The following is a 23,844-nucleotide window of genomic DNA, read 5'->3' on the forward strand; positions in this document are numbered from 1 at the left end:
CGAAGAGGAATAAGAGTCGAACAAGGTAGAAAATTTGCAGGTAATATTGAGCACTGAAAAGTGCTGTTTAAATTTGTTGTAGCTTCAGCAAAAATCAAATAGATCCGCATGGCAAGATCCAGGACTGGGACGAAATTACAAGATTCTGGGAAATCGACTTAATGACCTAATTCAAAGTAAATCCGAACACAAGCATTAGCAAAGAATCGCACTCCATTCTTCCTCTGTAAAATAACCACCCACCCCGGGTTTCTAAATCAATTCTCACCCACGCCACCCACCTACCCACACACACACACGCACAAGCCATCTCCTATCTCTTCAATCGACACCATCCAGCACCTTAATATGCCTGTAAATATACCCGTTTTCTTTTCTGTTCCGAGCTTGTAACTGACCACGACCACCACACATCACCAGAACTCGAATCACCACCCGATCACCACCACCGGAGCCCCACCCCTCCTCCCACCGCCCTTTGTTTTGTTTCGTTTTCAATTACTAGGTCTTATCGCCCAACCTATACCTATTACCATTTGCAGGTAATCCCTACCTACAACACTCCGCCTATTCGCCGTATCTGCATTGTGCGTTTCCGTTCAGTGCCTTAGAAAATATGATCGATCGTCACTACTGAAAAGCAAACAAAAATGCCTAAAACTATAAACAAAACAATACACACCCGTTAATCGGAAACACGTACAAGTTAAACCAATAAATTACCCACATAACCTAGGGAAAATGGCCTCATTTTCCTACTTGCGCACAAGTTGCCGCCCAACTTTTGCCTTAAGAAACAATTCCCAAATAGAAAAGTTACCAACGAAACGATTCTAGTGATTCTAGTTTGCCAGTTTTTTTTTAGTTCAATTAATATTTGTGATAGGACATTTACTAAAAAAAAAAACCCCATTTGAACCAAAATTCTACTACTTGGCCAAGCCAAACCAAAAAACAAAAAAGACAAAAAAACACTCAATGCCATAATTCCACTAATTTGTATTGTTGTATATTTCGTTTTTTTTTAATCTAAACGACAAACAATCAAACCACCTTTCGTTTGATTTGTGTGTTAACTAACTGAAACTGTGAATCGCACCATAAAAGACACTAATTAGAAAAAAGAAAAAAACTCCACTTTTCCAAGAATGAGAGAGAGAGAGAGAGACAGAGATAGGAACACCAAGAATAGCAACGGCATCGAACGCTTAGATAGTACAAAAGGGATAAGCTGTGACATATTCTATTACTCCGCGCGTTCTAAAATTAAAAAAAAAACCAAGGAACCTTTTCCCCATAACTAATCAAAATGAATAACAACAACAACAAACAAAACTAAATCGGTGATGACGATAAGGATGATGATAAACGGCAACGACGTTGATGATGATGATGATGATGATGATGGATGACGACGACGACGACCAGTCCGACGACGATGATGGTGATGATCGTGTTTAGATGTGTGCGTGTGTGCGAGATTGGATTTTTCTTTAGTTCCTGTTTGTGATAACAATCAACAAACAAACAATCGAACGAACGAAGTGCGCGCAAACAGAGCAAGCGACGGCACACACGATGATCGAGAGAGGGACCGAGCCGAATGGCCGCGCTTTCTAGCTAGTTGGTTCACCTCAAGTATATACCACATTTTTTTTCTCTCTCGCTCTAAGTACACTTTTTTTTTGCTATATTTAGTTAAGGAATCGGAATGACTTAACCCCACGAGTTGATAACTCGGCTTGGCTACTAACATTGACATCTGTGAACAAAGAACGTCTGCGAGCACGTGGTGCGCGGTTACTAACACGTCTACTTGCCCGACGATTAGAGTGACACATTCTCCATTTGCAACATTTCAACTGACTTCTAATCGTCTGGCAATTATTGTTCGATATTCCGGTGCGGTGCCGGACACTGACCGGTGCATGTTTGTGGCTTTGTAATAGCATCTATGCACGAATTAACGCCAAACTACCTCTGTACAGTACTACCTACTACTACTAACCCTAAATAATGCAGCACAAAGGAATCAAGACTCCTCCTCGACATTTTGGGCTGGAACATTCTTCATCCGATTCATTTTAATCATTAATACATTTAAGGTTATGGTTCAAATTGAAAAAAACGTCAATGTGAAAAAAAAACGAATCTTCCGTTCCAGTTCTATCCGATAAAAACTAAAGTTATATGATTTTCTTAACTTCGGGGGAAGTTCCCATTTGAAGGAAAAAATCAAATTGCTAATTTATTACCGAGCAACGGAGTGCAGTTTGTCATTGAGGTGAGAAGTTGAACACAAAACCCGTCAAGTTTCCCGACAAACTTTTGTTATGCTGATGTTATGAAAGAATTTCTTCATATTGTTATTCTCAATAAATCTTTTACTTTATTTTAGCTCGCTGAATCTGAATCTGAAATCAAATGTCTTTCAAACGAACGTTTGCGGATCTTAGAATAGTGTCTGAAAAACGGAAAGAAAACTGCCTACCTTTGGGCGTATTTTCAATACATTTGCTACAACCATATAGGAGGCGGCACCATTTCGGCATAATTTTACTTCACTTCAGCACACCACGGCACAGTGGTTCCCCTTAGAACAAAAGTTGGCCAAAACCTCAAAATTGTTGCAAATAGGCAAAAAACAGTTGAAATAAATGTTTATTAGCAGTACGAAGAAAACTTGACAATCAACCCGCATAAACGCGAACCATAAATTGACCTTACCTAAAATGGTTAAAAATTGTTTATAATCCCTGCTAAACTTTAACTGAAATGGTTATGGAACTTTACATGAACGTTTAATGATAAAGTTTCAACCTTATGTATTATGGTTTTTTGGAACTGGACCTTACAAATAATGGGTTGTTAAGAACCATTACCATTCCAAATTCTTGTTTTCTCCATACATTTTCAGAAAGAGAACTATATAAGAACGTTTTTACTTATGATTTGAGAACATTAATGGTAATGGTTATGGTAGTCAGTAAGGTCCATTAATGGTTTTGTATTATCGCTCAACTTTACGTGGAATATATCGTGAATTGGTAATCAGTAAATTACTGGCAACCAATTCGCGATATATTCCACAAAAAGTTGATCGATGTTACAAAACCATTCGTGGACCTTACTGACTACCATAACCATAACCATTAAAGTTCTCAAACCATAAGTGAAAAGGTTCTAATATAGTTCTCTTTCCGAAAATGTATGGAGAAAACAAGAATTTGGAACGGTAATGGTTCTTAACAACCCATTATTTGTAAGGTCCAGTTCCAAAAAACCATAATACATAAGGTTGAAACTTTATGATTAAACGTTCATGTAAAGTTCCATTACCATTTCAGTTAAAGTTTAGCAGGGATTATAAACAATTTTTAACCATTTTAGGTAAGGTCAATTTATGGTTCGCGTTTATGCGGGAAGACGTCACAAAAAGGAGTATAGTAGAACCAAAACCAATGCACAATGGTCCCAAAGCCGTATTTAGGAAGACAAAAATGTTTGCGCCCAAACCGTCAGTTTTAGGTGTATGGTTTCTTAGGGAAAGTTGCTTCATATTTTTTGTTCAATCTTTTTATGTTCGTAAAATTAGGGTGGTCCATAAAATTGGTGAATTTAAAATACAAACTTTTTTATTATTTGAGATAGACCAAAGCAGTGCTCTAAACAGTTGTAGAACATTCAATTCAAAGCAACAGGTTAGGGTGGCCACTAAAATCGGTTTTCTTTGAATATCTTTTCATGCGTTAATTTCTCGTAAAACATTGTTCTTATTAATTAAGAACTTTTGATGACACATATTTTTGCTCAAGCAACTAGTTAAAGGCTATTTTCTTCGAAAAAATGGCTCTTTTCAATTGTCAATATCTCAATATGGGGCAAATCGATTTTCAAACATTAAACTTCATTGAAAACATAAGCATTTAATTTAATTAAAAAAAAGTAATATTTTTCAACAAAAACTAGCCATAACTTTTCAAATAAAAGAGATAACACCTTAGCAAAAATATGCGCCATAAAAGGTTCTTATGTCTAGTATAAAATTTCACGAGAAATGAACGTATAAAAAGATATTTAAAGAATGCCAATTGTCTAGGGGCCACCCTAACCTGCTTGTTTAAAAAAATCATAACTCATGAACCATAAGAGTTAGATATATGGTGCGTGTATGTACGTGTGTGCGTGTTGATGTGCCTTGAAAAAGGCATTTAGAAGCTTGCTACCGTATGCACCGCAGGTTATATAACTTAGAAACGGATATTTTCGAAAGAACACTTTACTTGTTATTCCTAATTTAAACATCTTTCGCAAAAAATCGCAAAACTTATTAAAGCCTATCTGAAAGCTAACTTTTCTAGCTATCTTTTGGTTACTATAAGATAGTGGGCGGATGTGTCCGTCTTATGTTTTGCTTAGTCTAAATGTAAAAAAGTCAATTTTTGCTAAATTTTTATTTGAAACTGTCACTAAAAACAGTGCAGACACTCTTTTTTACCATCCATTTGACGTGAAATAAGCCGAGGAACATTTCTTCTCAAGCAACCAAGTTGATAAACACATAATTTTTTGCTATATTTGAGCAAAACAGTATCAAGAAACAAAACGATTTTTTTCAAAAATTTGTGATATAGCTACACTATAACAGCCATAAAAAAATATTTAATCAACAGAACTGCACAAATCATTCAATTTAAGATACTCTAAACATGTAAAAATAATAAAAAAATATTGAAATAAAAAAATACCAACTTTGATGTTGAGGTTTTGACCGGCCAGGAACCACTGTGCACGGGTGGCCAGCGATTTTTCAATTCCTGATTTTTTTTCCGGTTCAAATCTCAATTTGATTGTTTATAAAGTGCAAATTTTAAAGTAATTTGTGATAAAAATAAAATAAACATTTCTAAGCTCGAGAACTCATATTTATGCCTCGGTTGCCAACATTTCCATCTATTACAGCGTCTTGCCTGTTACCGTAAGACGACGTCGTCCGCAAAGCCAACGATCTTAACCCTCCGTTACTCGCGCTGTTGTACTTTGTACAACACACATGAGTTTTCCATTGCCATTTTGTTACTGAGTTACACTGAAAAAAGTTTTCTCTTAGTTTCTATTAGGAACGCACATAGTATTTTTCCAAAAACAAAAACAATGATTTTTACCTGAATATCACATAGCATTAGAAATTCTATATGAGCAATCATATAGATTTCATTGGACGCATAACGTTCATGTGTTTTAGTGGTGCAATTTTCAATTATGGGATCACATGAAAGTTATGTGAAATTCACATGGATATTTTCCACTGGTTATGTGATTTATTGTACCAATCGATCTGAAACCAACGAGTATTTCTCTAAAAACTTGTTTTGATCTAAACAAGCTAAACTTTTATCACAGTCAACCCCCAAAAAAATGCGGATTATAGGGAAAAAGTAAATGGAAACCGCGAAAACTGTGACCATACTACGTGGGATTTGACTTAATTGATTACAACATGGAATATATCAAGATTCTGACAAGATAGAAAGTTACTGTCTCTGACAAAGTTGTTCAGGAGATCATAGCCTTGTCGCTGGCGGACAGTAGTTCAGAATTTTCTCACTACGTAGCGCTAGTATACATGTGAAATTCTCACATGTGGTTTGTTTCGAGATCCTGACCAGATAGAAAGTTACTGTCTTTCACAAAGTTTTTCAGGAAATCAAAGCCTATTGCATGGTGCTAAATAGTTCAGTATTTGCTCTCTACGCGACGCTAGTATACACGTGAAATTCTCATATAAAATATCTCGAGTTCCCAACCAGATAGAAAGGTACTGTCTTCGGCATAGTTGTTCAGGATGTCAAGACTTTTTCGCAGGTGGACAGTAGTTCAGAGTTTTCTCACTTTGCGGCGCTACTATAGATGTGAAACTCTTGCATATAAAATATCTCTAGATCCTGACCAGATAGAAAGTAAATGTATTCGGCAAAGGTTTTCAGGAAGTCAAGATCATTTTGTTGGCTGACAATAGTTCAGAATTTTCTCACTATGCGGTGCTAGTATGTATGTGCCTTTCTCCCATTTTCAATAGCTCGAGATCTTGATCAGTTGCTGTCTTCGGCAAAGTTGTCAAGACTTTTTAGCTGGTAAACAGTATTTAATAATATTCTCACCACGTGGCGTTAGTATACATTTATTTATTTATTTTTTTATTTATTTATTATCTACAATAATCTGACAAACATGGTCTACATGATTTAAACGTACAAAAACTTAAACAACTATACTAAATTGCGATTACGTAAACGACATTTAAATGTTTCACAGCTAACGTTAAAGTCAAACAAGTGGAAAACAGAGTTAAAAATGTTACACATAGCACATATTGGTTCGTTTTGACCGTAAAATGTCCGGTGAAAAGGAAGACGGAGGAAGTTCGTGGAACGAAGAACTCTCGAGGTCACGTTCAAATTCAACTTAGCCAAAATGTTAGGGGAATCAATTATTCCGCAAAGTAATTTTCCAACAAATACAGCACGCATGTCATCTCTCCTTTTAGCCAGTGTGTCCAATCCTAAAAGCTTGCATCGGTTTTCGTATGGGGGAAGTACCACCGGATCTATCCAGGGAAGAGTTCGAAGCGCAAACCTAATGAACTTCCTCTGTATAGATTCAATCCGTGCTGACCAGATGTCGGTGTAGGGGCTCCAAACTACCGCCGCCGTCTCCAGGATGGAGCGTACAAGCGCATAATAAAGAGATCTCAAACAATACGGGTCACGAAACTCATTTCCAACTCTCATGATGAAACCAAGGTTTTTGTTCGCTTTAGCAATAATACTATTGTAGTGGTTATGGAATGAGAGTCCTGTGACTCCAAGATCCTTCACAACTGTCACACGCTGAACTTGCTGGCAATTTAAGGAATAAAGATATTCTATAGTGCTCTTCTTTCGCCTGAAACTGATTACAGAGCACTTCGGTACGCTGATATTGAGCAAGTTGCAAGCACACCATTCATAAAACGTGTCAATCAATTTCTGCATCTTAATGCAGTCATCAACTGTACGAACCTCAAGATATACTTTAAGGTCATCAGCGTACACGATTTTGCATCCTGGAGGAAGTAATAAGCACACATCGTTGAAATAAAGCGAAAAGAGTAACGGCCCGACGTTGCTGCCCTGAGGGACACCTGATGTACAGTGGAAGACTCGCGACTCAGCGTTTCCCAATTTCACAGAAAGTGAGCGATTTGCTAGGAACGATTCTAACCAGCACACAAAAGCATCGGAAGCACCTAAGCTATACTAAGAGCCAACAATATAGCATGATCAACACGGTCAAATGCTGCTTTGATGTCCGTGTACACCGTATCGACTTGTGTTCCTTTCTCCATGTGTTGCAGACAAAAGGAGCAGAACTCCACTAGATTTGTGTTAATCGACCGTCCAGGGAAGAAGCCGTGCTGATCAGTTGAGATATACTGCGCAACACTACGTTGCAATAAGCCTCCAATTAAAATCTCAAAGAGCTTTGAGCCAGCACAAAGCAAGGTGATGCCACGATAGTTTGTAACATCTGCTCTGTTTCCTTTTTTGAACACGGGAAAGATGAATGACTTCTTCCAGCATTCGGGAAAAGTTTCCTGACGAAGCGACTGATTGATGATCATCTGTAACGGTTTTGATAGCGAAGTAGAACAATTCTTCAGAACAATCGAGGGTATTCCATCTGGACCAGGAGACACTGACGATTTCAACTGTTTCATAGCATCTTCAACTTCGTTTTGTGTGAAGCTAGTTATGGTTATATCACAAACGTTCTCAGGAATGAATTGCAAGGCTTTCTGGACCTCTTGAGCTGATGCCCTGCCAGAGGCGAAAACACCAGAGAACTGCTGAGCGAAGAGGTTACAAATATCTTCAGGTGTGCTGGCTGAATGGTCACCTAGAACCATTTTTGCTGGAAGACCAATTTCTTTACGTTTATCGTTGACGAAAGACCAGAAACGTTTTGGATTTTGTTTCAGCTCATTTTGCTTACGCAAAACATATGTCGAATATAGATGACGGTTATAGTTTCTATACCGGTTGCTGGCTTTAGAAAAGTTGCGTTTGGCGATCACATCTCGCGCACGAGAGTATTTCGTCAAAGCAGCAGAACGCTTGCGTTTAAGCCGTTGAAGCCGTGCATTCGACCAAACTGGCCTAAGCTTTGGTCTGGGTCGAGGGACATATTCACGAAGAAATGATGTCAGTGTTTGGTTGAAAAGTGAAACAGCCACATTCACGTCAGCAACATCCAGAAATGACCAATCTGTGGTCCGTAAAGCATCACTCAAGCCAGCATAATCAGCACGATAGAAGTCGAACTCCCTTTCCTCAGGTATGTCATTGTACCGAACCAGAGGTGGACAGCCAAGGTTGACCAAAACTGGAGGATGGAACGGGTCAGCATCAATAGGAGCTTCAGGTGTTTCAATTACATCACAGTGTTTAACTGCATCGGAATTAGCAAATATCAAGTCCAAGGTTCGGTTCAGGTAATTCACAGTAGGGTTTATCTGTTTCATGTCGAGTAACGCCATTTCATCCACGAGTGAAGCACTTGCAGCAGTAAACGTAGAGCCTACAGAGGCAATGTAATCCTGTCCAGTAGCTGACGGCGTCATGCCATGTACATACATGTACACTTCTCGCATATACTATATCTCCAGATCCTGATCAGATAGAAAGTTGTTCAGGAGGTCAAGGTCTTTTGGCTGGTGGACAGTAGTTCAGAATTTTCTCACTTCATGATGCTAGTATACATGTGAAATTCTCGCATATAAAATATCTAACGTTCTTGACCAAATAGAAAGTTACTGTCTTGAACAAAGTTGTTCAGGAGGTTAAAGCCTAGAGTTTGTGAGAAAATTCCGAACTACTGTTTACCAGCCAAAAGACTTTGACCTCCAGAACAACTTTGTTGTAGACAATAACTTTCTATCTGATTAGGATCTCGAGATATAGCATATACGATAAGTGTACATCTATGCCACGTGGTGAGAAAATTCTTAACTAATGTTTACCAGCCAAAAAGGCTTTGCCTTCCTGAACAACTTTGTCGAAGAGAGTAATTTTCTATCTGGTCAGGATCTCGAAACAAACCACATGTGAGAATTTCACATGTATTCTAGCGCTACGTAGTGAGAAAATTTTGAACTACTGTCCACTAGTGAAATCCATCTTCTCTGAATCTCGAGATATTTTACATGCGAGAATTTCGCGTGTATACTAACGCCACGTAGTGTGAAAATTCTGAACTATTGTGCACCCAGCAATAGACATTGACCTCATGAACAACTTTTTCGAAGACAGTAATTTTCTACCTGTTCAGAATCTCGAACCACCAGCCAAAAAGTCTTGACCTCCTGAAAAAGTTTGCCGAAAACAGTAACTTTCTATCTGCCCAGGATCTCGAGCTATTGTATATGCGAGAACTGCATGTGTATACTAGCACCGAGTAGTGAGAAAATTCTGATCAACTGTCCACCAACGAAAAGATCTTGACTTCCTGAAAAACTTTGCCAAAGACATTTACTCTCTATCTGGTCAGGATCTAATGATGATCACATGCGAGAACTTAATATCCATACGAGCACTACCTAGTTAGAAGATTCTGAACTACTGTTAATCAGCAAAAAGCCTATGATCTCCTGAACAGGTTTGCCTAAGACAGTAACTTTCTATCTGGTCAAGATCTCGAGATATTTTATATGATAATTTCACGTGTATACTAGCGCCGTGTAGTGAGAAAATTCTGAACTACTGTCCACCAGCCAAAAAGTCTTGACCCCCTGAACAAGTTTGCCGAAGACAGTAACTTTCTATCTGCTCAGGATCTCGAGCTATTGTATATGCGAAAATTGCACGTATATACTAGCGCCCCGTAGTGAGAATTTTATGAACTACTCCTCCAACGAAAAGAGCTTGACTTCCTGAAAAACTTTGTCGACGACAGAAACTTTCTATCTAGTCATGATCTCGAGATATATCACATGCGATTTAGCGCTACATATTGATAAAATTCTGAACTACTCTCGACCAGCGAATCGATTATGATCTCTAGAACATTTTTAGACAGTAACTTTCTACCTGGTCAGGATCTCGAGATATTCCATGTTGTAACCAATTAAGTCAAATCCCACGTAGTACGGACACCGTTTACGCGGTTAGCTTGTTTAGTTAAAAACAAGTTTTTAAGGAATAGGGTTAACTACCCCATTTCCGGCCTATTAAGTACAACCCGCACTTAGTCTTTCTTAATCTAGCGCAGTTTAGCACCAAACGGAATGTTATTATTACTGATGGCTTTCAAATTGATTTTCCTTTCCGTACGTACCGTAAGATTTGGTAAAGAGAAACCAATCGTTGAGATATTGTCAAAAGTCTAACACTGCTTCTTGACGCCAAACTCGGCCTACGGATTCTAAACTCGGCCTAACGTATTGAAACGCCATTGAAACGCAAATGAATTCACTTCGGCCTATCGGATGAAGATAAAATATGATTCGGTTGGAGCGCTTCTTTTGTTTTTGGGAGTAATGGGTGCAAACATTCATATCACGCGTTCTCATTGACATGGTTCGATAGCTTATTAACTAAAGTATCGTACCAAACGCTTAATTAACTTGTTAACTCTGAAATCATGGATTTATTTGAAGTTTTCTGCTCGATAGGCCCAAAATGGGCGATTAGGCTGAAGTAGTTCTCTACCCTACCCGTTGGTTTCATATCGATTGGTAGCTCGACTGCAAAATGGCAATGGAAAACTCACACTGTTGTAAAAAGTACAACGCGCGAGTACTCGTAATACAAAAGTTGGCGCGGGTAACGGAGGGTTAACTCGATTGGGTACCTTCAGCGTTAGACCGCCGTTTTAAATCACGTTCCAGAGCGTTGGACCAAGTCTTGTGGAATTCCCACCGTGATCCTAATCGATCTCTGTCCCATATTTGGCTCGTAGATTCTTGACGCCGATCGTTATCACGGCGAAATATCGATCGCCTCTCCACTTCTGTTTCGACGCCTTCTCGGCTCTCTCGTCAACTGTCCGAATTGCATCCACATTTGCTCTTCCTTTTCGAAATCCAAACTGCCTCTCCGATAATCTTTGCTCACTCTCCGTGCATTTCGTCAGGCTGTTTAGGATAATCCTCTCCAAGCAAGCATTTTCCGAGTGTATCCAACAGGCACTGCTGCGAGTTGCTCGTTGGTGACCTCGTCGTTATCTCCTTCTTCGTCTCCGTACAATGTAGGTGGCCAGGTCGCGAGATGTTTTTAAAACAGGTGGGCAGGAACTCACGGTCTCCCAGTGTTGGTGAGTTCTTTGCCGTTAATGTTCACGAAAAGTTCACTATTTTGCCATACAGAAATTCAAAACAAAAATTTTTATCTGCGGATTTGGACTGTTTTTGACCTATTTCGTACGACCGGAAGGTGTATGCTGGTCACAAATGCCGTGCCAAACTGATTTCCTACGCAATTAATCAATATTTGATGTGAATTTCGCTAATAAACACGAGGAGCATTTCTTATAGCAAACTTGCCATAACAAAATGGGCATGGTTCATTTAAGCAAACAAACTAACACTTCTTCCGACTGTGGCACATCTCTTACTCGCCTAGGTCTCGACCCAGCTCCAGTTGACAGTTTGACTTGCTCTGCTTTATCTCTCGTTTATGTGCTCGGAACATTCCTCTACGTTCCTCTCTGTCTGCTTCTGTTCTTGCTCTCTGAGCACGTCTTCTGGCTCTGAGACAACTACCTCGTTGCAGCAGTAAGCTGGAGGCCGTCTGTTATTTAGCTCCAGTTTCCTCGACATGATCGTGTCACATGCTCTCCCTAACGATTATGTCAACTCGTCTTCCACTTATCCTCCACACATCCTCCTACCTCTTCACTTAGGTATATCCTCCACACACTCTCCAATTCATGTTTTCCACCAGCGACGGACTGCAGTCCGCATAAAGTGACGTCGATAATGGATTCCCTGTCATTTCTGCGAAAAGTACTGGTGGTGCCTTTATTGAACAGCCTAATTTCCAGCAGAAGGTGCCCTCTTGCGTTGGTACATCTGTTTTCCCACTCCACTGCCTAAGCATTGAAGTGTCCTCCGATGACTACCGGTCTTCGTCCGATCAGCTCTTCGGTGAATCCAACCACCACACAGTGGGGATTTTTGCAACAAAAAGGCTTGAAATTGTAGCATATGACTTTCTTTGGGAAAAATGTCCAGAAATTTATTCTTCATATTTTGAATTGGCGCACGCTGTGATAAGTGCATGTTTGGAGCCTAATTTGCCTCAAAATCCCATATTTTCTGTAGTTTTATTCCCATTATGATACTTCATTGATTCAAATTTTCAGTACCTTTTATCAGAAGTAGCCAATATGTCTTCTAGTAGTCAGCTTGTGACTTTTAAAAACGATTGAAAACATTTATAGGGGAGCAAGGGGTCAAATAAAAAAGATTTAAAAAAAATCCGAATTTAAACTCAATATTAAAAATGAGAAGCACAAAACACTCAGAAAGTGGATTACAATAGTCTTAAGGACAAAACTGATAAAGCAAGTAACAAGGCTACCGGTGCAGAACAAAGTTTTATACTTAAACTTGGTTAATTTTGGTCTTTTAGACTATTGTAACCTATTTACTGAGTATTTTGCACAGCGCATGTATTTATTTTTTAATATGCCATCAAAATGAGCAAACTTGTATATTTGACACATGGCTTATTTGACGCCTCATTCTCCTATGAATGTTTCCAATAGTTAATCAAAGCTCACTTCCTGGTTCCTAACTGGCATATTTAGAAATTTTAAAAGAGAGATATTGTCTATTTATGCCAATAAACCAGTTCAAATGCTTTGAATTGATAGGGGATTTTGGGGTAAATCAGGTTCTAAACATGTATTTATTTGTTCGTACACAGTATGCAAACAAGCACATTGTATGCTTAGATTCCTATTTACTTCAAGAAAACCTAAACCTGGTGTTAGCATTTCAGCGGCAGAAATCTTTCTAATAAAGTGATTTGTTTTGATATGAGATACCGGGGAAAAATACGCTCAAAACATGCACTTGAATCAGTTTTGTCCTTCAGACTATTTTAATCCACTTTCTTCTTGAAGCTTATTATTCTCTCTAGAAGCTTCGATTTTGAAGTTTCTTATAGAAGTTTATTTAAGAAGCGTTTTCTGGAATCTATTTTCTGGAACCTTCTTCCAAAAGTATCTTTCTTCTATATGGAAAATTTTTCTGAAAACTACTTCTAGAAGCTTTATTCTGGAAGCTTCTTCTAGAAACCTCTGTCTTCTTTCTGGAAGGATCTTCTAAGACTTCTTACTTCTTCCTGGAAGCTTTTTCTAGAAGCTTATTTCATGAAGCTTTTTTCTAGAAGCTTCTTCGACGAACTTCTTCTAGCAGCTTCGTTCTGGAAGCTTGTTTTCTACGTTCCTTCTAGAAGCTTTTTCTGGAAACTCCTTCGAGATTTTTTTGGAAGCTTCTTTGAGATGCTTCATTCTGAAAGCTTATTTTTTTTTCATTTGGAAGCTCCTTCTAGAAGTTTATTTCTGGATGCTTATTTATGTAAGCTTCTTCTTGAAACTTATTAATCTCTCTAGAAGCTTCTTCAAGAAGTTTCGATTTGGAAGTTTCTTATAGAATCGTTTTCTGGAATCTACTTTCTGGAAGCTTTCTCTAGATGCTTCTTTCAAGAAGCTTCTTTTTCTAGAAACATCTTCCAAAAGCATCTTTCTTCTACATGGAAGCTTATTCTAGATGCTTCATTCTGCAAGCTTTTTCTTGTTTGGAATTTTCTTCTTTTTGAAAAGTTCTCGTAAGACTCCTTACTTCTTTCTGGAAGCTTTTTTATAGAAGCTTCTTCGATGAACTTTTTCTAGAAGCATATTCCGGAAACTTCGTTCAGGAAGCTTGTTTTCTATGTTCCTTCTAGAAGATTTTTCTGGAAACTTCTTTTAGATGCTTCATTCTGAAAGCTTATATTTTTTTCATTTGGAGGCTCCTTCTAGAAGTTTATTTCTGGATGCTTATTTATATAAGCTTCTTCTTGAAACTTATTAATCTCTCTAGAAACTTCGATTTGGACGTTTCTTATAGAAGTTTATTCAAGAAGCGTTTTCTGGAATCTTTTTTCTGAAAGCTTCTTTCAAGAAGCTTATTTTACTGGAAACTTCTTCCAAATTTATCTTTCTTCTATATGGAAGCTTTTTCTGAAAGCTGCTTCTAGAAGCTTTATTCTGGAAGCTTCTTCTAGAAACTTCTATCTTGTTTCCGGAAGGTTCTTTTAAGACTTTTTACTTCTTTCTGGAAGCTTTTTCTAGAAGCTTATTTCAGGAAGCGTTTTTTCTACATTCTTCTTCTAGATGCATATTGCTTGCCTTGCAAGCTTCGTTGTGGAAGCTTGTTCTACTTCCTTTTAGAAGCTTTTTTCTGGAGACTTCTTCAAGACGCTTTTTTTAGCTTCTTCTAGAAGCTGCATTCTCAAAGTAAATTTTTTTGGAGGCTCTTTCTAGAAGTTTATTTCTGGATGCTTCTGTCTATAAGCTTCTTATTGAAGCTTATTATTTTCTCTAGATACTTCGTTCTGAAAACTTCTTTTAGAAGCTTCGTTATCAAAGTTTCTTATAGAAGTTTATTCAAGAAGCGTTTTCTGGAATCTACTTCGTGAAAGCTTCTTCTAGATGCTTCTTTCAAGAAGCTTATTTTTCTGGAAACTTCTTCCAAAAGTATCTTTCTTCTGAATGAAGCTTTTTCTCGAAGCTTCATTCTGAAAGCTGCTTCTAGAAACTTCTGTCTTCTTTTCAGGAGGTTCTTTTAAGACTTCTTACTTCTTTCTGGAAGCTTTTTCTATAAGCTTATTTCAGGAAGCTTTTTTCTAGAAACTTCTTCGAGGAACTTCTTATAGAAGTATATTCTAGAAGCTTCGTTCTGGAAGCTTGTTTTCTACGTTCCTTCTAGAAGCTGTTTCTGGAAACTTCTTCAAGACGCTTTTTTTAAGCTTCTTCTACATGCTTCATTCTCAAAGTTATTTTCTTTTGGAGGCTCCTTCTAGAAGTTTGTTTCTGGATGCTTCTATCTATAAGCTTCTTCTTGAAGCTTATTATTTTCTCTAGATACTTCGTTCTGGAAGCTTCTATTAGGTGCTATTTTCTAGAAGCTTCGTAATGTAAGTTTCTTATAGAAGTTTCGTCTAGAAGCTTGTTTCTGAAATCTTCTTCTTGATGCTTCTTTCAATAAGCTGCTTTTTCTGGATACTTCTTCCAATGTAAGCTTTTTCTAGAAGCTTCATTCTGAAAGCAGCCTCTAGAAGCTTCATTCTTCAAGCTTTTTCTAGAAACTCCTGTCTGGAACTTTATTTTTTTTCTGGTAGACTCTTCTAGAATTGTTTTTCTGCAAGGTTTGGCTAAGACTTCTAACTTCTTTCTATGAAGCTTTTTCTAGAAATTTGTCTATAAGCCTCTTCAAGGTATATTTCTTCTATATGGAAGCTCGTTCAAGAAGCATCATTCTGATAGCTGCTTCTAGAAACTTCTTTCTGGAAGGTTGTTTAGGACTTCGTACTTCTTTCTTGAAGCTTTCTAGAAGATTATTTCTGGACGCTTTTTTCTAAAAGCTTCTTCGAGAAGCTTTATTCTGATAGCTGCTTCATTCTGTAAGCTTTTCCTTTTTTGGAATTATCTTCTTTTTGGAAGGTTCTCCTAAGACTGGAAACTTTTTTTCAGAAGCTTCTTCGAGGAACTTCTTCTAGAAGCATATTCCAGAAGCTTCGTTCTGAAAGCTTCTTTTCTACGTTCCGTCTAGAAGCGTTTTTTGGAAACTTATTCAACAAGGTTTTTTTTTGGAATCTTCTACTAGCAGCTTCCTTTTGGAAGCTCTATTCTCCTTTTTTTCTTTTGAAGTCTCCTTCTAGAAGATTATTTCTATATGTTTCTTCTAAGAACTTTTTCCTTGTAGCTTCTTTTACCAGCTTCTTCTTGAAGCTTATTTTTCTCTCTAGATGTTTCGTTCTGGTAGCTTCTTCCAAACATTTCTTTCGAGAAGCTTCAATCTGGAAGTGTCTTATAGAAGTTTCTTCTAGAAGCGTTTTCTGTAATATTCTTTCTGGAAGCTTCTTCTAGATGCTTATTTCAAGGAGCTTCCTGGGAGCTTCTTTCTTCTATATGGAAGCTGCTTCTAGAAGCTTTAACTGGAAGCTTTTCCTAGAAACTTCTATCTGGAATTGTCTTGTTTCCAAAAGGTTCTTCTATGACTTCTTGCTTCTTTCTGGAAGTTTTCTTTTTCTAGAAGCTTATTTCTTGAGCTTTTCTCTAGAAGCTGCTTAAAGGAACATCTTATAGAAGCATATTCTAAAGAAGCTTTTTCCGAAGCTTCTTTCTAGAACTTCATGCTTTTTTTTCTTTTGGAGGCTCCTTCTAGATGTTGATTTTTGGATGCTTTTCCTAGAAACTTCTGTCTGGAGTTTTCTTGTTTCTTGAAGGTTCTTCTAAAGACTGGAACGCACAAAAATTGGTCGACAATAAATCGTGTCTTTCAGTCAAAATTCATATCACAAAAATCTTATTTGCCTAATCCGAAACTGCCGTGCCTTCCGCTTAACCCTTTCCATTAATTTTGCACAATAGTCTCATCGACCTTATTCGCCGCCGATCGCCAGTTAGATTCAAACTGCTGCTCGTTTTCCATGGATTGATTAGTTTTTTTGAGATTCCGTTTGACCAAGGCCCAATACCATTCGATAGGGCGGAGTTCTGGGCTGTTGAGAGGGTTGTGGTCTTTGGGTACCACAATCACCTTATTCGCATCGTACCACTAGATTGCCTTTTTCCCATAGTGGCAGCTCGCCAAGTCCGGCCAGAACAGCACAGGTCTATTATGTTGCTTTAGGAATGGTAGCAGCTGCTTTTCCAGGCACTCCTGGACGTAGATCTCTTGATTGATGATTCCCGTAGTAGTGAAAATGCCGCTTTTTAGACCACACGTGCATATGGCATGCCAGACGCGATATTTTTTCGGGAACATCGAAAGTTTGATGGTTTTGAAAATTTCAGCCACCTTCCCTTTTCCTGATGCGGTATAAAACTGCTGTCCCGGAAGCTGCTTGAAATCTGCCTTCACATAAGTTTCGTCGTCCATGACGTTTGTAATCTCGGTTGCCACCTTCACCTTCTTAAACGTAGTATGGGAGACATTGAGCTTACCAGCGACGTCCCGGATGGAGAGGTAAGGATTCCGTTTATATTTCACCGCCACCTTCTTCATCGTCGCTGCCACGTCCGGATTACGATTGCCGCCACTTCCAGACTTCCTGGCGGTTAAAACGTTTGTCACGGTCGATTTGGCCACATCCAGCAATTTTGCCAACTTGGCGTGTGAGAACGTCGGATTCTCATGCACGCTGCTCCTTTTGCTTGGACATCATTTTGAAAACTGGAGAGCAAACGGTGAAAACTCATCATAGCAACCATTGTGTATACACTCAACTTCCAAATGCAGCATTTTAGTGTTTTTTGGTATGCATTTTTAACAGAAATACACCAATTTGAAGTTGACCAATTTTTGCGCGTTCCAGACTTTAAGGCTTCTTGCTTTTTCTGGAAGTTTTTTCTAGAAGCTTATTTCTGGAGTGTTTCTCTAGAAGGGTGTCCCACATCAAATTGCGCTGTAGAAAATTACCTAGTCGACCGATCCTTTTCATACTTTCAGACAATAAAATATAATCCACCTTACGCTTAACTCCACTCATTAGGTTCTGTACAACAGCTGACTGCAGCCTCTTCTGTACGGAAACCCACTTTTCCTTCATGTCTTTCTCAGATTTGACCTCTTTGGGATGCTTCCGTAGTGCCTGCTTCGTAATAGCCCAGTATTTTTCGATGGGCCATAGTTCCATCGGGTCGTCATTGGGTACGAAAGTGAAATAGTAGCACGAAGCTAGATCCGGCCAGAAGATCTTAGGGTCCTCGTGTTGCTTCAACAGAGGAAACTGACTCTTCTGTAGACACTCCTTGAGGTAGATCTGCCCCGTTTACAGTGCCGGTAGTCACGAACGGCGCAATCCGCTTGCCACATGAGCAGATCGCTTGCCAAATCGTGTATTTCTTGGCAAACTTTGAAAGTTTCTGCTGCCTTACTTCTTCCGGAAGATCAAAATTGTGCTGGGCGGTGAAGAACAGTAGCCCCGGAAGCTGCCGGTAGTCCGCGCCTTGACGTAAGTCTCATCATCCATGATGAGACAATGAGCACAGAACAGAAGGGGAAGTGCAAACAAATCGGTGAATCAAAAAGTGGTTCGTTTTTCTGCTTAACAAGCGATGTGTTGTGGTAGCGTTCCACACGGGATTTCTATGTGCACTCACACTATCATAGCCTGCTGCCTATCTTAACTTCAGGCAGAAGATGCCTTCTACTGCTAGGTGCGCTAGTGTTCGCAAATGACAAATGGAGCCAGTTTCTGATCCGAAGTTCCACTCCTGTGCAATTCTATAAGCTGCTTCTTGAAGCTTATTCTTCTCCCTAGTAGCTTCATTCTGGAAGCCTCTTCTAGACGCTACTTTCTAGAAGGTTCGTTTTGAAAGTTTCTTTTAGAAATGTTTTCTGGAAGCTCCTTCTAGATGCATATTTCAAGAGAATTTTCTTTTCAAAGCTGCTTGGTCTTCATTAGGGTCACTCTCTAAAAAAAAACTATTAGGGTATTCAACATGAGTAGCTTCGCACTGTTTTTTTTTCCAGTGCTTGGGAGCATTTTCCGAAAATTTTACATTCGCCGTTTTCTCGCCTGGAATGCAGATGATCAAATTTCAGGAACGGAACTTTCTGGGGCTTAGAATTTTTTTTCATGAGTTCTACATATACGGAATATAGAAGATTGATGAGTCGGCTTCTAAAACTGTTCACAATTGTCTCCAACCTGCTTATATATCGAATTAAACCACTATTTAGGATCTAATACGAAATAATTCACTAGGGTGGTCCAATTATTCTTCATTAGGGTGGTCCAAAAATTCAAAAATATATGAAAAACCACAACTTTTCATCAGAAATTCCTAAAATCAATTGTAAAAATATCTTGAATTGCGATAATCTGTTTTTTTTTTGGGAATCATGAGTTTTACACAAGAGGAACATTTGCCTGAAAAGATGAAAAAATGCTAAACCACATATTTCCTTATTAGCTACACCAAATCAGATTTCCTGGTACTCTTATAATTTTTTCGATGATCTTCAACTAATTGTAAAATGCACTGCTATTGATCTTCATCCGTTGATAGTTTTGAATTGTATGTTTTAATCAATGCTATACCACGCTCTGCATTATCATTAACTACTTCCAAACATTGAACCCGTCTTTTGGCATTTTTAAACTCGATGGAACTCCACTGCTCCATATCGACATTCAGCAACGACTTCGGAATTTGGAGAGCTTTGAATAAGTTTTCAATACCACTGCTGCCTTGTACAAACGAGTGTAGTTCAATCGTTGAAATATCGTCGGTTTCAACAATGGATCTGGCTGTAATGTTTTTATGAGTATCTGTAAAAAAAAAATCATTAAAAAATTAAATGCAAATGTATCAATTAAAGCATTTACCTGATAGAAGTAAGGCTTCGATGACCTTTTTCTTAACCGGGAGGTCTACATTTTCGTCGAACAGACATAGTCCGACAAGGCTGTTGTCCAAATATTACATTCCTTTATGTACTGCTTTCGCAACGTCTTCATCAACAGTTTCATATTCCTTCAATATTTTTAACAGGTTCAGTACGTTGTTGGGTGCCATCGCAGCACACGGATAAAGAAACCAACTTTTCAAATAAATTTTTACAATGAACACACAAAATCGAACTAGTTGATTTTTAGTTTTATCTGGTAAAGCAAATTCATGCCAAAGAATAAATATTTTCAAAGAATAAATGATTTTGGCCATCCATTTTTCATCGATTTTTCCACCCAAATATAAAATGGCAAGTTGTAGAACCTCTCGGTAATCACCACGGTGGTGTTGCTCTCTAATTTGTTTTTCATAAAACTCCAATAACGCCAATCTTTCTATTTCCGAAATAGCTATTTAAAAAAAATCATCATCCATACCTGAGTGGTATGAAGTCTTTTCCAAAATGTGCCATTTTGATTGGAATTCCTTAAAAATCTCAACATTTGGAGACTTTGACGTTTCAAATTTCAGAATTTTAAAAGCTTTGCCAAGTAGCAGTTCATGTATGTGGTGTCTACAAGGGAGGCCTATAACCTGCCTCTTAAACAATTTGTCCAGGTACTGACACACACCTTTTTTTCGACCGGTGTTTGATGCAGTAGTATCAAAAGATGCAAACATAATTCTGAAATCAAACGATAAAATAGTCAGAATTCTGAGGTGAACATACAAGATTTAAGATCATACCTGTCCGCAAGCCCCCATTCGACGACTGCATTGTACACCGCTTCTGCTTGTTGTGCCCCCGTAGAGTTTTCGATGGGTGGAACAGCCAATAATTTGCTAATGCCTTCGCCTGATACAACTATGGCCAAGCGCTCGGTTTTTGGTAGAGCATTGGATGGTAATATGTTAGGTAGCAGCTTAGAATCCCAATGTACTGTTAAATTTATATCTGGCTTAAACGACGCTTTTAAATCATGTTGCATTTGTAAGCGAATTCCTGCTCTGGCGGTTCTGACAGATTCCTTGTTCAACAATAATGATGAAACATCGTGCCCTAAAGCTTTAACGATCGATGATATTAGAAAGACAGCATTTCGATCACTCACTTTACAGCGGTCCAATGCAGCAGCTACCTCAACTGTAACAACTCGTATCAGTTGCGATTTACGTGTCAAAGCTGGTTTTGAAGAGCCTAGAACGTTCAAAATATATTAATATGGATGGTAATAGGTGTATAATCTAAAAGAAAAAAAAAACATTAGTAAAACATCACAACGTACCTGTTTTTGGAGAAGCTCTTTCGGATGTACTAGGCGAGTACACTGACCCAGCCTGGCTGCCGTTTTGTGATGATGTTTCAATTGAGGTTGCACTACAAATTTGATCCGGTCTTTGGCTTGACCCTTCTTCCTCAAAATCGCTACACGAAATGGTTTCATTGGTAGGGAGAACCTCAGTTTCTTCTTCAAGATGACCATGAACCACCTAAATGGATGGACCACCTAAATGGTAGTTTAATTCGATATATAAGTAGATTGGAGACAATTGTGAACAGCTTTAGAAGCCGACTCATCAATCTTCTATATTCCATATAGAACTCATGAAAAAAATTCTAAGTCCTAGAAAGTCGATTTTTGAAAAAAAAAAATTCGAGATAATACCAAATCTCGACGTTTCATGCATTTTTAAGACATTTGGCATCAAAAAAAATTTTTTGATTTCCGAAATTTCATTGTACCCCCCCTCTTGGGAGATTTTTGAGAGTGAAAAAAGTCAAACTTTGACGCGTTTGCGCCACCCCTAAATCATGTCCGATTGAGCTCAAATTTTGCATAGGGTCCATTTTCGAGGCAATAAACATTTTGTACATGGTTTGTTAGCGAAATTTGATGGTCAAATTTTTCCCATACATTCATTGGCAGTCTACTGTGCAGTGTTGCAATAATTGTGGTTTATTTGAGTTACCTCTGTTATAGTTGCGACAAGACAATTAAGTGTCGTTTGGAGCGAAATGCTTGAGAATTCATGCTTAAAAACCAAAAAGTTCAGCGAAATCTCCAGGCTGACAAAATCGGGAAAGCACTATTGCAAAAAAGGAAGGATTGAATTGAGGAATTGTGTTAGAAATATTGAACTTGATACTAATGAGATCTAGGGAAAATGGTTGGAAATCTCGGAAATCTCCGTAGTCTGCACTAACAAAACTCTTAAAAATGGGATTAAGAAAGAAGCTTGTTTCTGAAATCTTCTTCTTGATGCTTCTTTCAATAAGCTGCTTTTTCTGGATACTTCTTCCAATGTAAGCTTTTTCTAGAAGCTTCATACTGAAAGCAGCCTCTAGAAGCTTCATTCTTCAAGCTTTTTCTAGACACTCCTGTCTGGAACTTTATTTTTTCTGGTAGACTCTTCTAGAATTGTTTTTCTGGAAGGTTTGTCTTCTTGCTGTGAAGCTTTTTCTAGAAGTTTAATTCTGGAAGCATTTGTCTATAAGCCTCTTCAAGGTATATTTCTTCTATATGGAAGCTCGTTCTAGAAGCATCATTCTGATAGCTGCTTCTAGAAACTTCTTCGTACTTCTTTCTTGAAGCTTTCTAGAAGATTATTTCTGGACGCTTTTTTCTAGAAGCTTCTTCAAGAAGCTTTATTCTGATAGCTGCTTCGTTCTGGAAGCTTTTCCTTGTTTGGAATTATCTTCTTTTTTGGAAGGTTCTCCTAAGACTGGAAGCTTTTTTTAGAAGCTTCTTCGAGGAACTTCTTCTAGAAGCTGGAATCGTTCTGAAAGCTTCTTTTCTACGTTCCGTCTAGAAGCTTTTTCTGGAAACTTATTCAACAAGCTTTTTTGGAATCTTCTTCTAGCAGCTTCCTTTTGGAAGCTCTATTCTCCTTTTTTTTTCTTTTGAAGTCTCCTTCTAGAAGTTTATTTCTGGATGCCTCTTCTAAGAACTTTTTTTCTGGTAGCTTCTTTCTACAAGCTTCTTCTTGAAGCTTATTTTTCTCTCTAGATGTTTCGTGCTGGTAGCTTCTTCCAAACGTTTCTTTCAAGAAGCTTCTATCTGGAAGTTTCTTTTAGAAGTTTCTTCTAGAAGCGTTTTCTGTAATCTTCTTTCTGGAAGCTTCTTTTTTCTATATGGAAGCTGCTTCTAGAAGCTTTTCCTAGAAACTTGTATAGAATTTTCTTGTTTCTAGAAGATTCTTCTAAGACTTCTTGCTTCTTTCTGAAAGTTTTTTTTTTTCTAGATTCTTATTTTTGAGCTTTTCTCTAGAAGCTTCTTAAAGGAACATCTTCTAGAAGCATATTCTTGAAGAAGCTTTTTTGGAAGCTTCTTTCTAGAAGCTTCATGTTTTTTTTTCTTTTGGAGGCTCCTTCTAGATGTTGATTTTTTGATGCTTTTTCTATAAACTTCTTTCTGGAAACTTCTTCTTGAAGCTTATTCTTCTCTCTAGAAGCTTCATCTAGATGCTACTTTCTAGAAGCTTCGTTCTGAAAGTTTCTTCTAGAAGCGTTTTCTGCAATCTTCTTTCTGGAAGCTTCTTCTAGATGCTTCTTTCAAGTAGCTTCTGTTTCTGGAAGCTTCTTTCTTCTATATGAATGCTTGTTTTTAGAAGCTTTATGCTGGAAGCTACATTCCGGAAGCTTTTCCTAGAAACTTCTGTCTGGAATTTTCTTGTTTCTAGAAGGTTCTTCTAAGACTTCTTGCTTCTGTCTGGAAGTTTTTTTCTAGAAGCTTATTTCTGGAGTTTTCTCTAGAAGCTACTTAAAGGAACATCTTCTAGAAGCATATTCTTAAAGAAGCTTTTTGGAAGCTTCTTTCTAGAAGCTTCATGCTTTTTTTTTCTTTTGGAGGCTCCTTCTAAATGTTGATTTTTGGATATTTCTTCTATAAACTTCTTTCTATAAGCTTATTCTTCTCTCTAGAAGCTTCATTCTGGAACCTTCTTCTAGAAGCTTCTTTATCTGGAAGCTTCTTTCTTCTATATGGAAGCTGCTTCTAGAAGATTTATGCTGGAAGCTACATTCTGGAAGCTGTTCCTAGAAACTTCAGTCTGGAATTTTCTTGTTTTTGGAAGGTTGTTCTAAGACTTCTTGCTTCTTTCTGGAAGTTTTTTTTTTCCAGAAGCTTATTTCTG

At 38.1% G+C, this 23,844-nt stretch overlaps 1 protein-coding gene across 4 annotated transcripts in view; it reads left to right on the forward strand.

Moving 5' to 3' along the window:
- pasilla (RNA-binding protein Nova-1-like protein passilla) overlaps positions 1-23,844 on the forward strand; it is a 273,138-nt gene that overhangs the window by 242,998 nt on the left and 6,296 nt on the right. Inside the window, exon 6 of one of the 4 annotated variants that reach the window (XM_065229802.1) lies at positions 543-675. The exons of the other annotated variants lie outside the window; for them this stretch is intronic. Coding sequence (XP_065085874.1) covers positions 543-637 — 95 coding nt within the window. The 3' untranslated portion in view covers positions 638-675. Of the gene's footprint in view, positions 1-542; positions 676-23,844 lie in introns of those variants that run through there. 4 annotated transcript variants of the gene reach the window in all.

Source organism: Ochlerotatus camptorhynchus, unplaced genomic scaffold, assembly GCF_037179485.1.
Source record: "Ochlerotatus camptorhynchus isolate MF236.1 unplaced genomic scaffold, CSIRO-AGI_Acam_v1.1 ptg000323l, whole genome shotgun sequence".
Lineage (NCBI taxonomy): Eukaryota > Metazoa > Arthropoda > Insecta > Diptera > Culicidae > Ochlerotatus > Ochlerotatus camptorhynchus.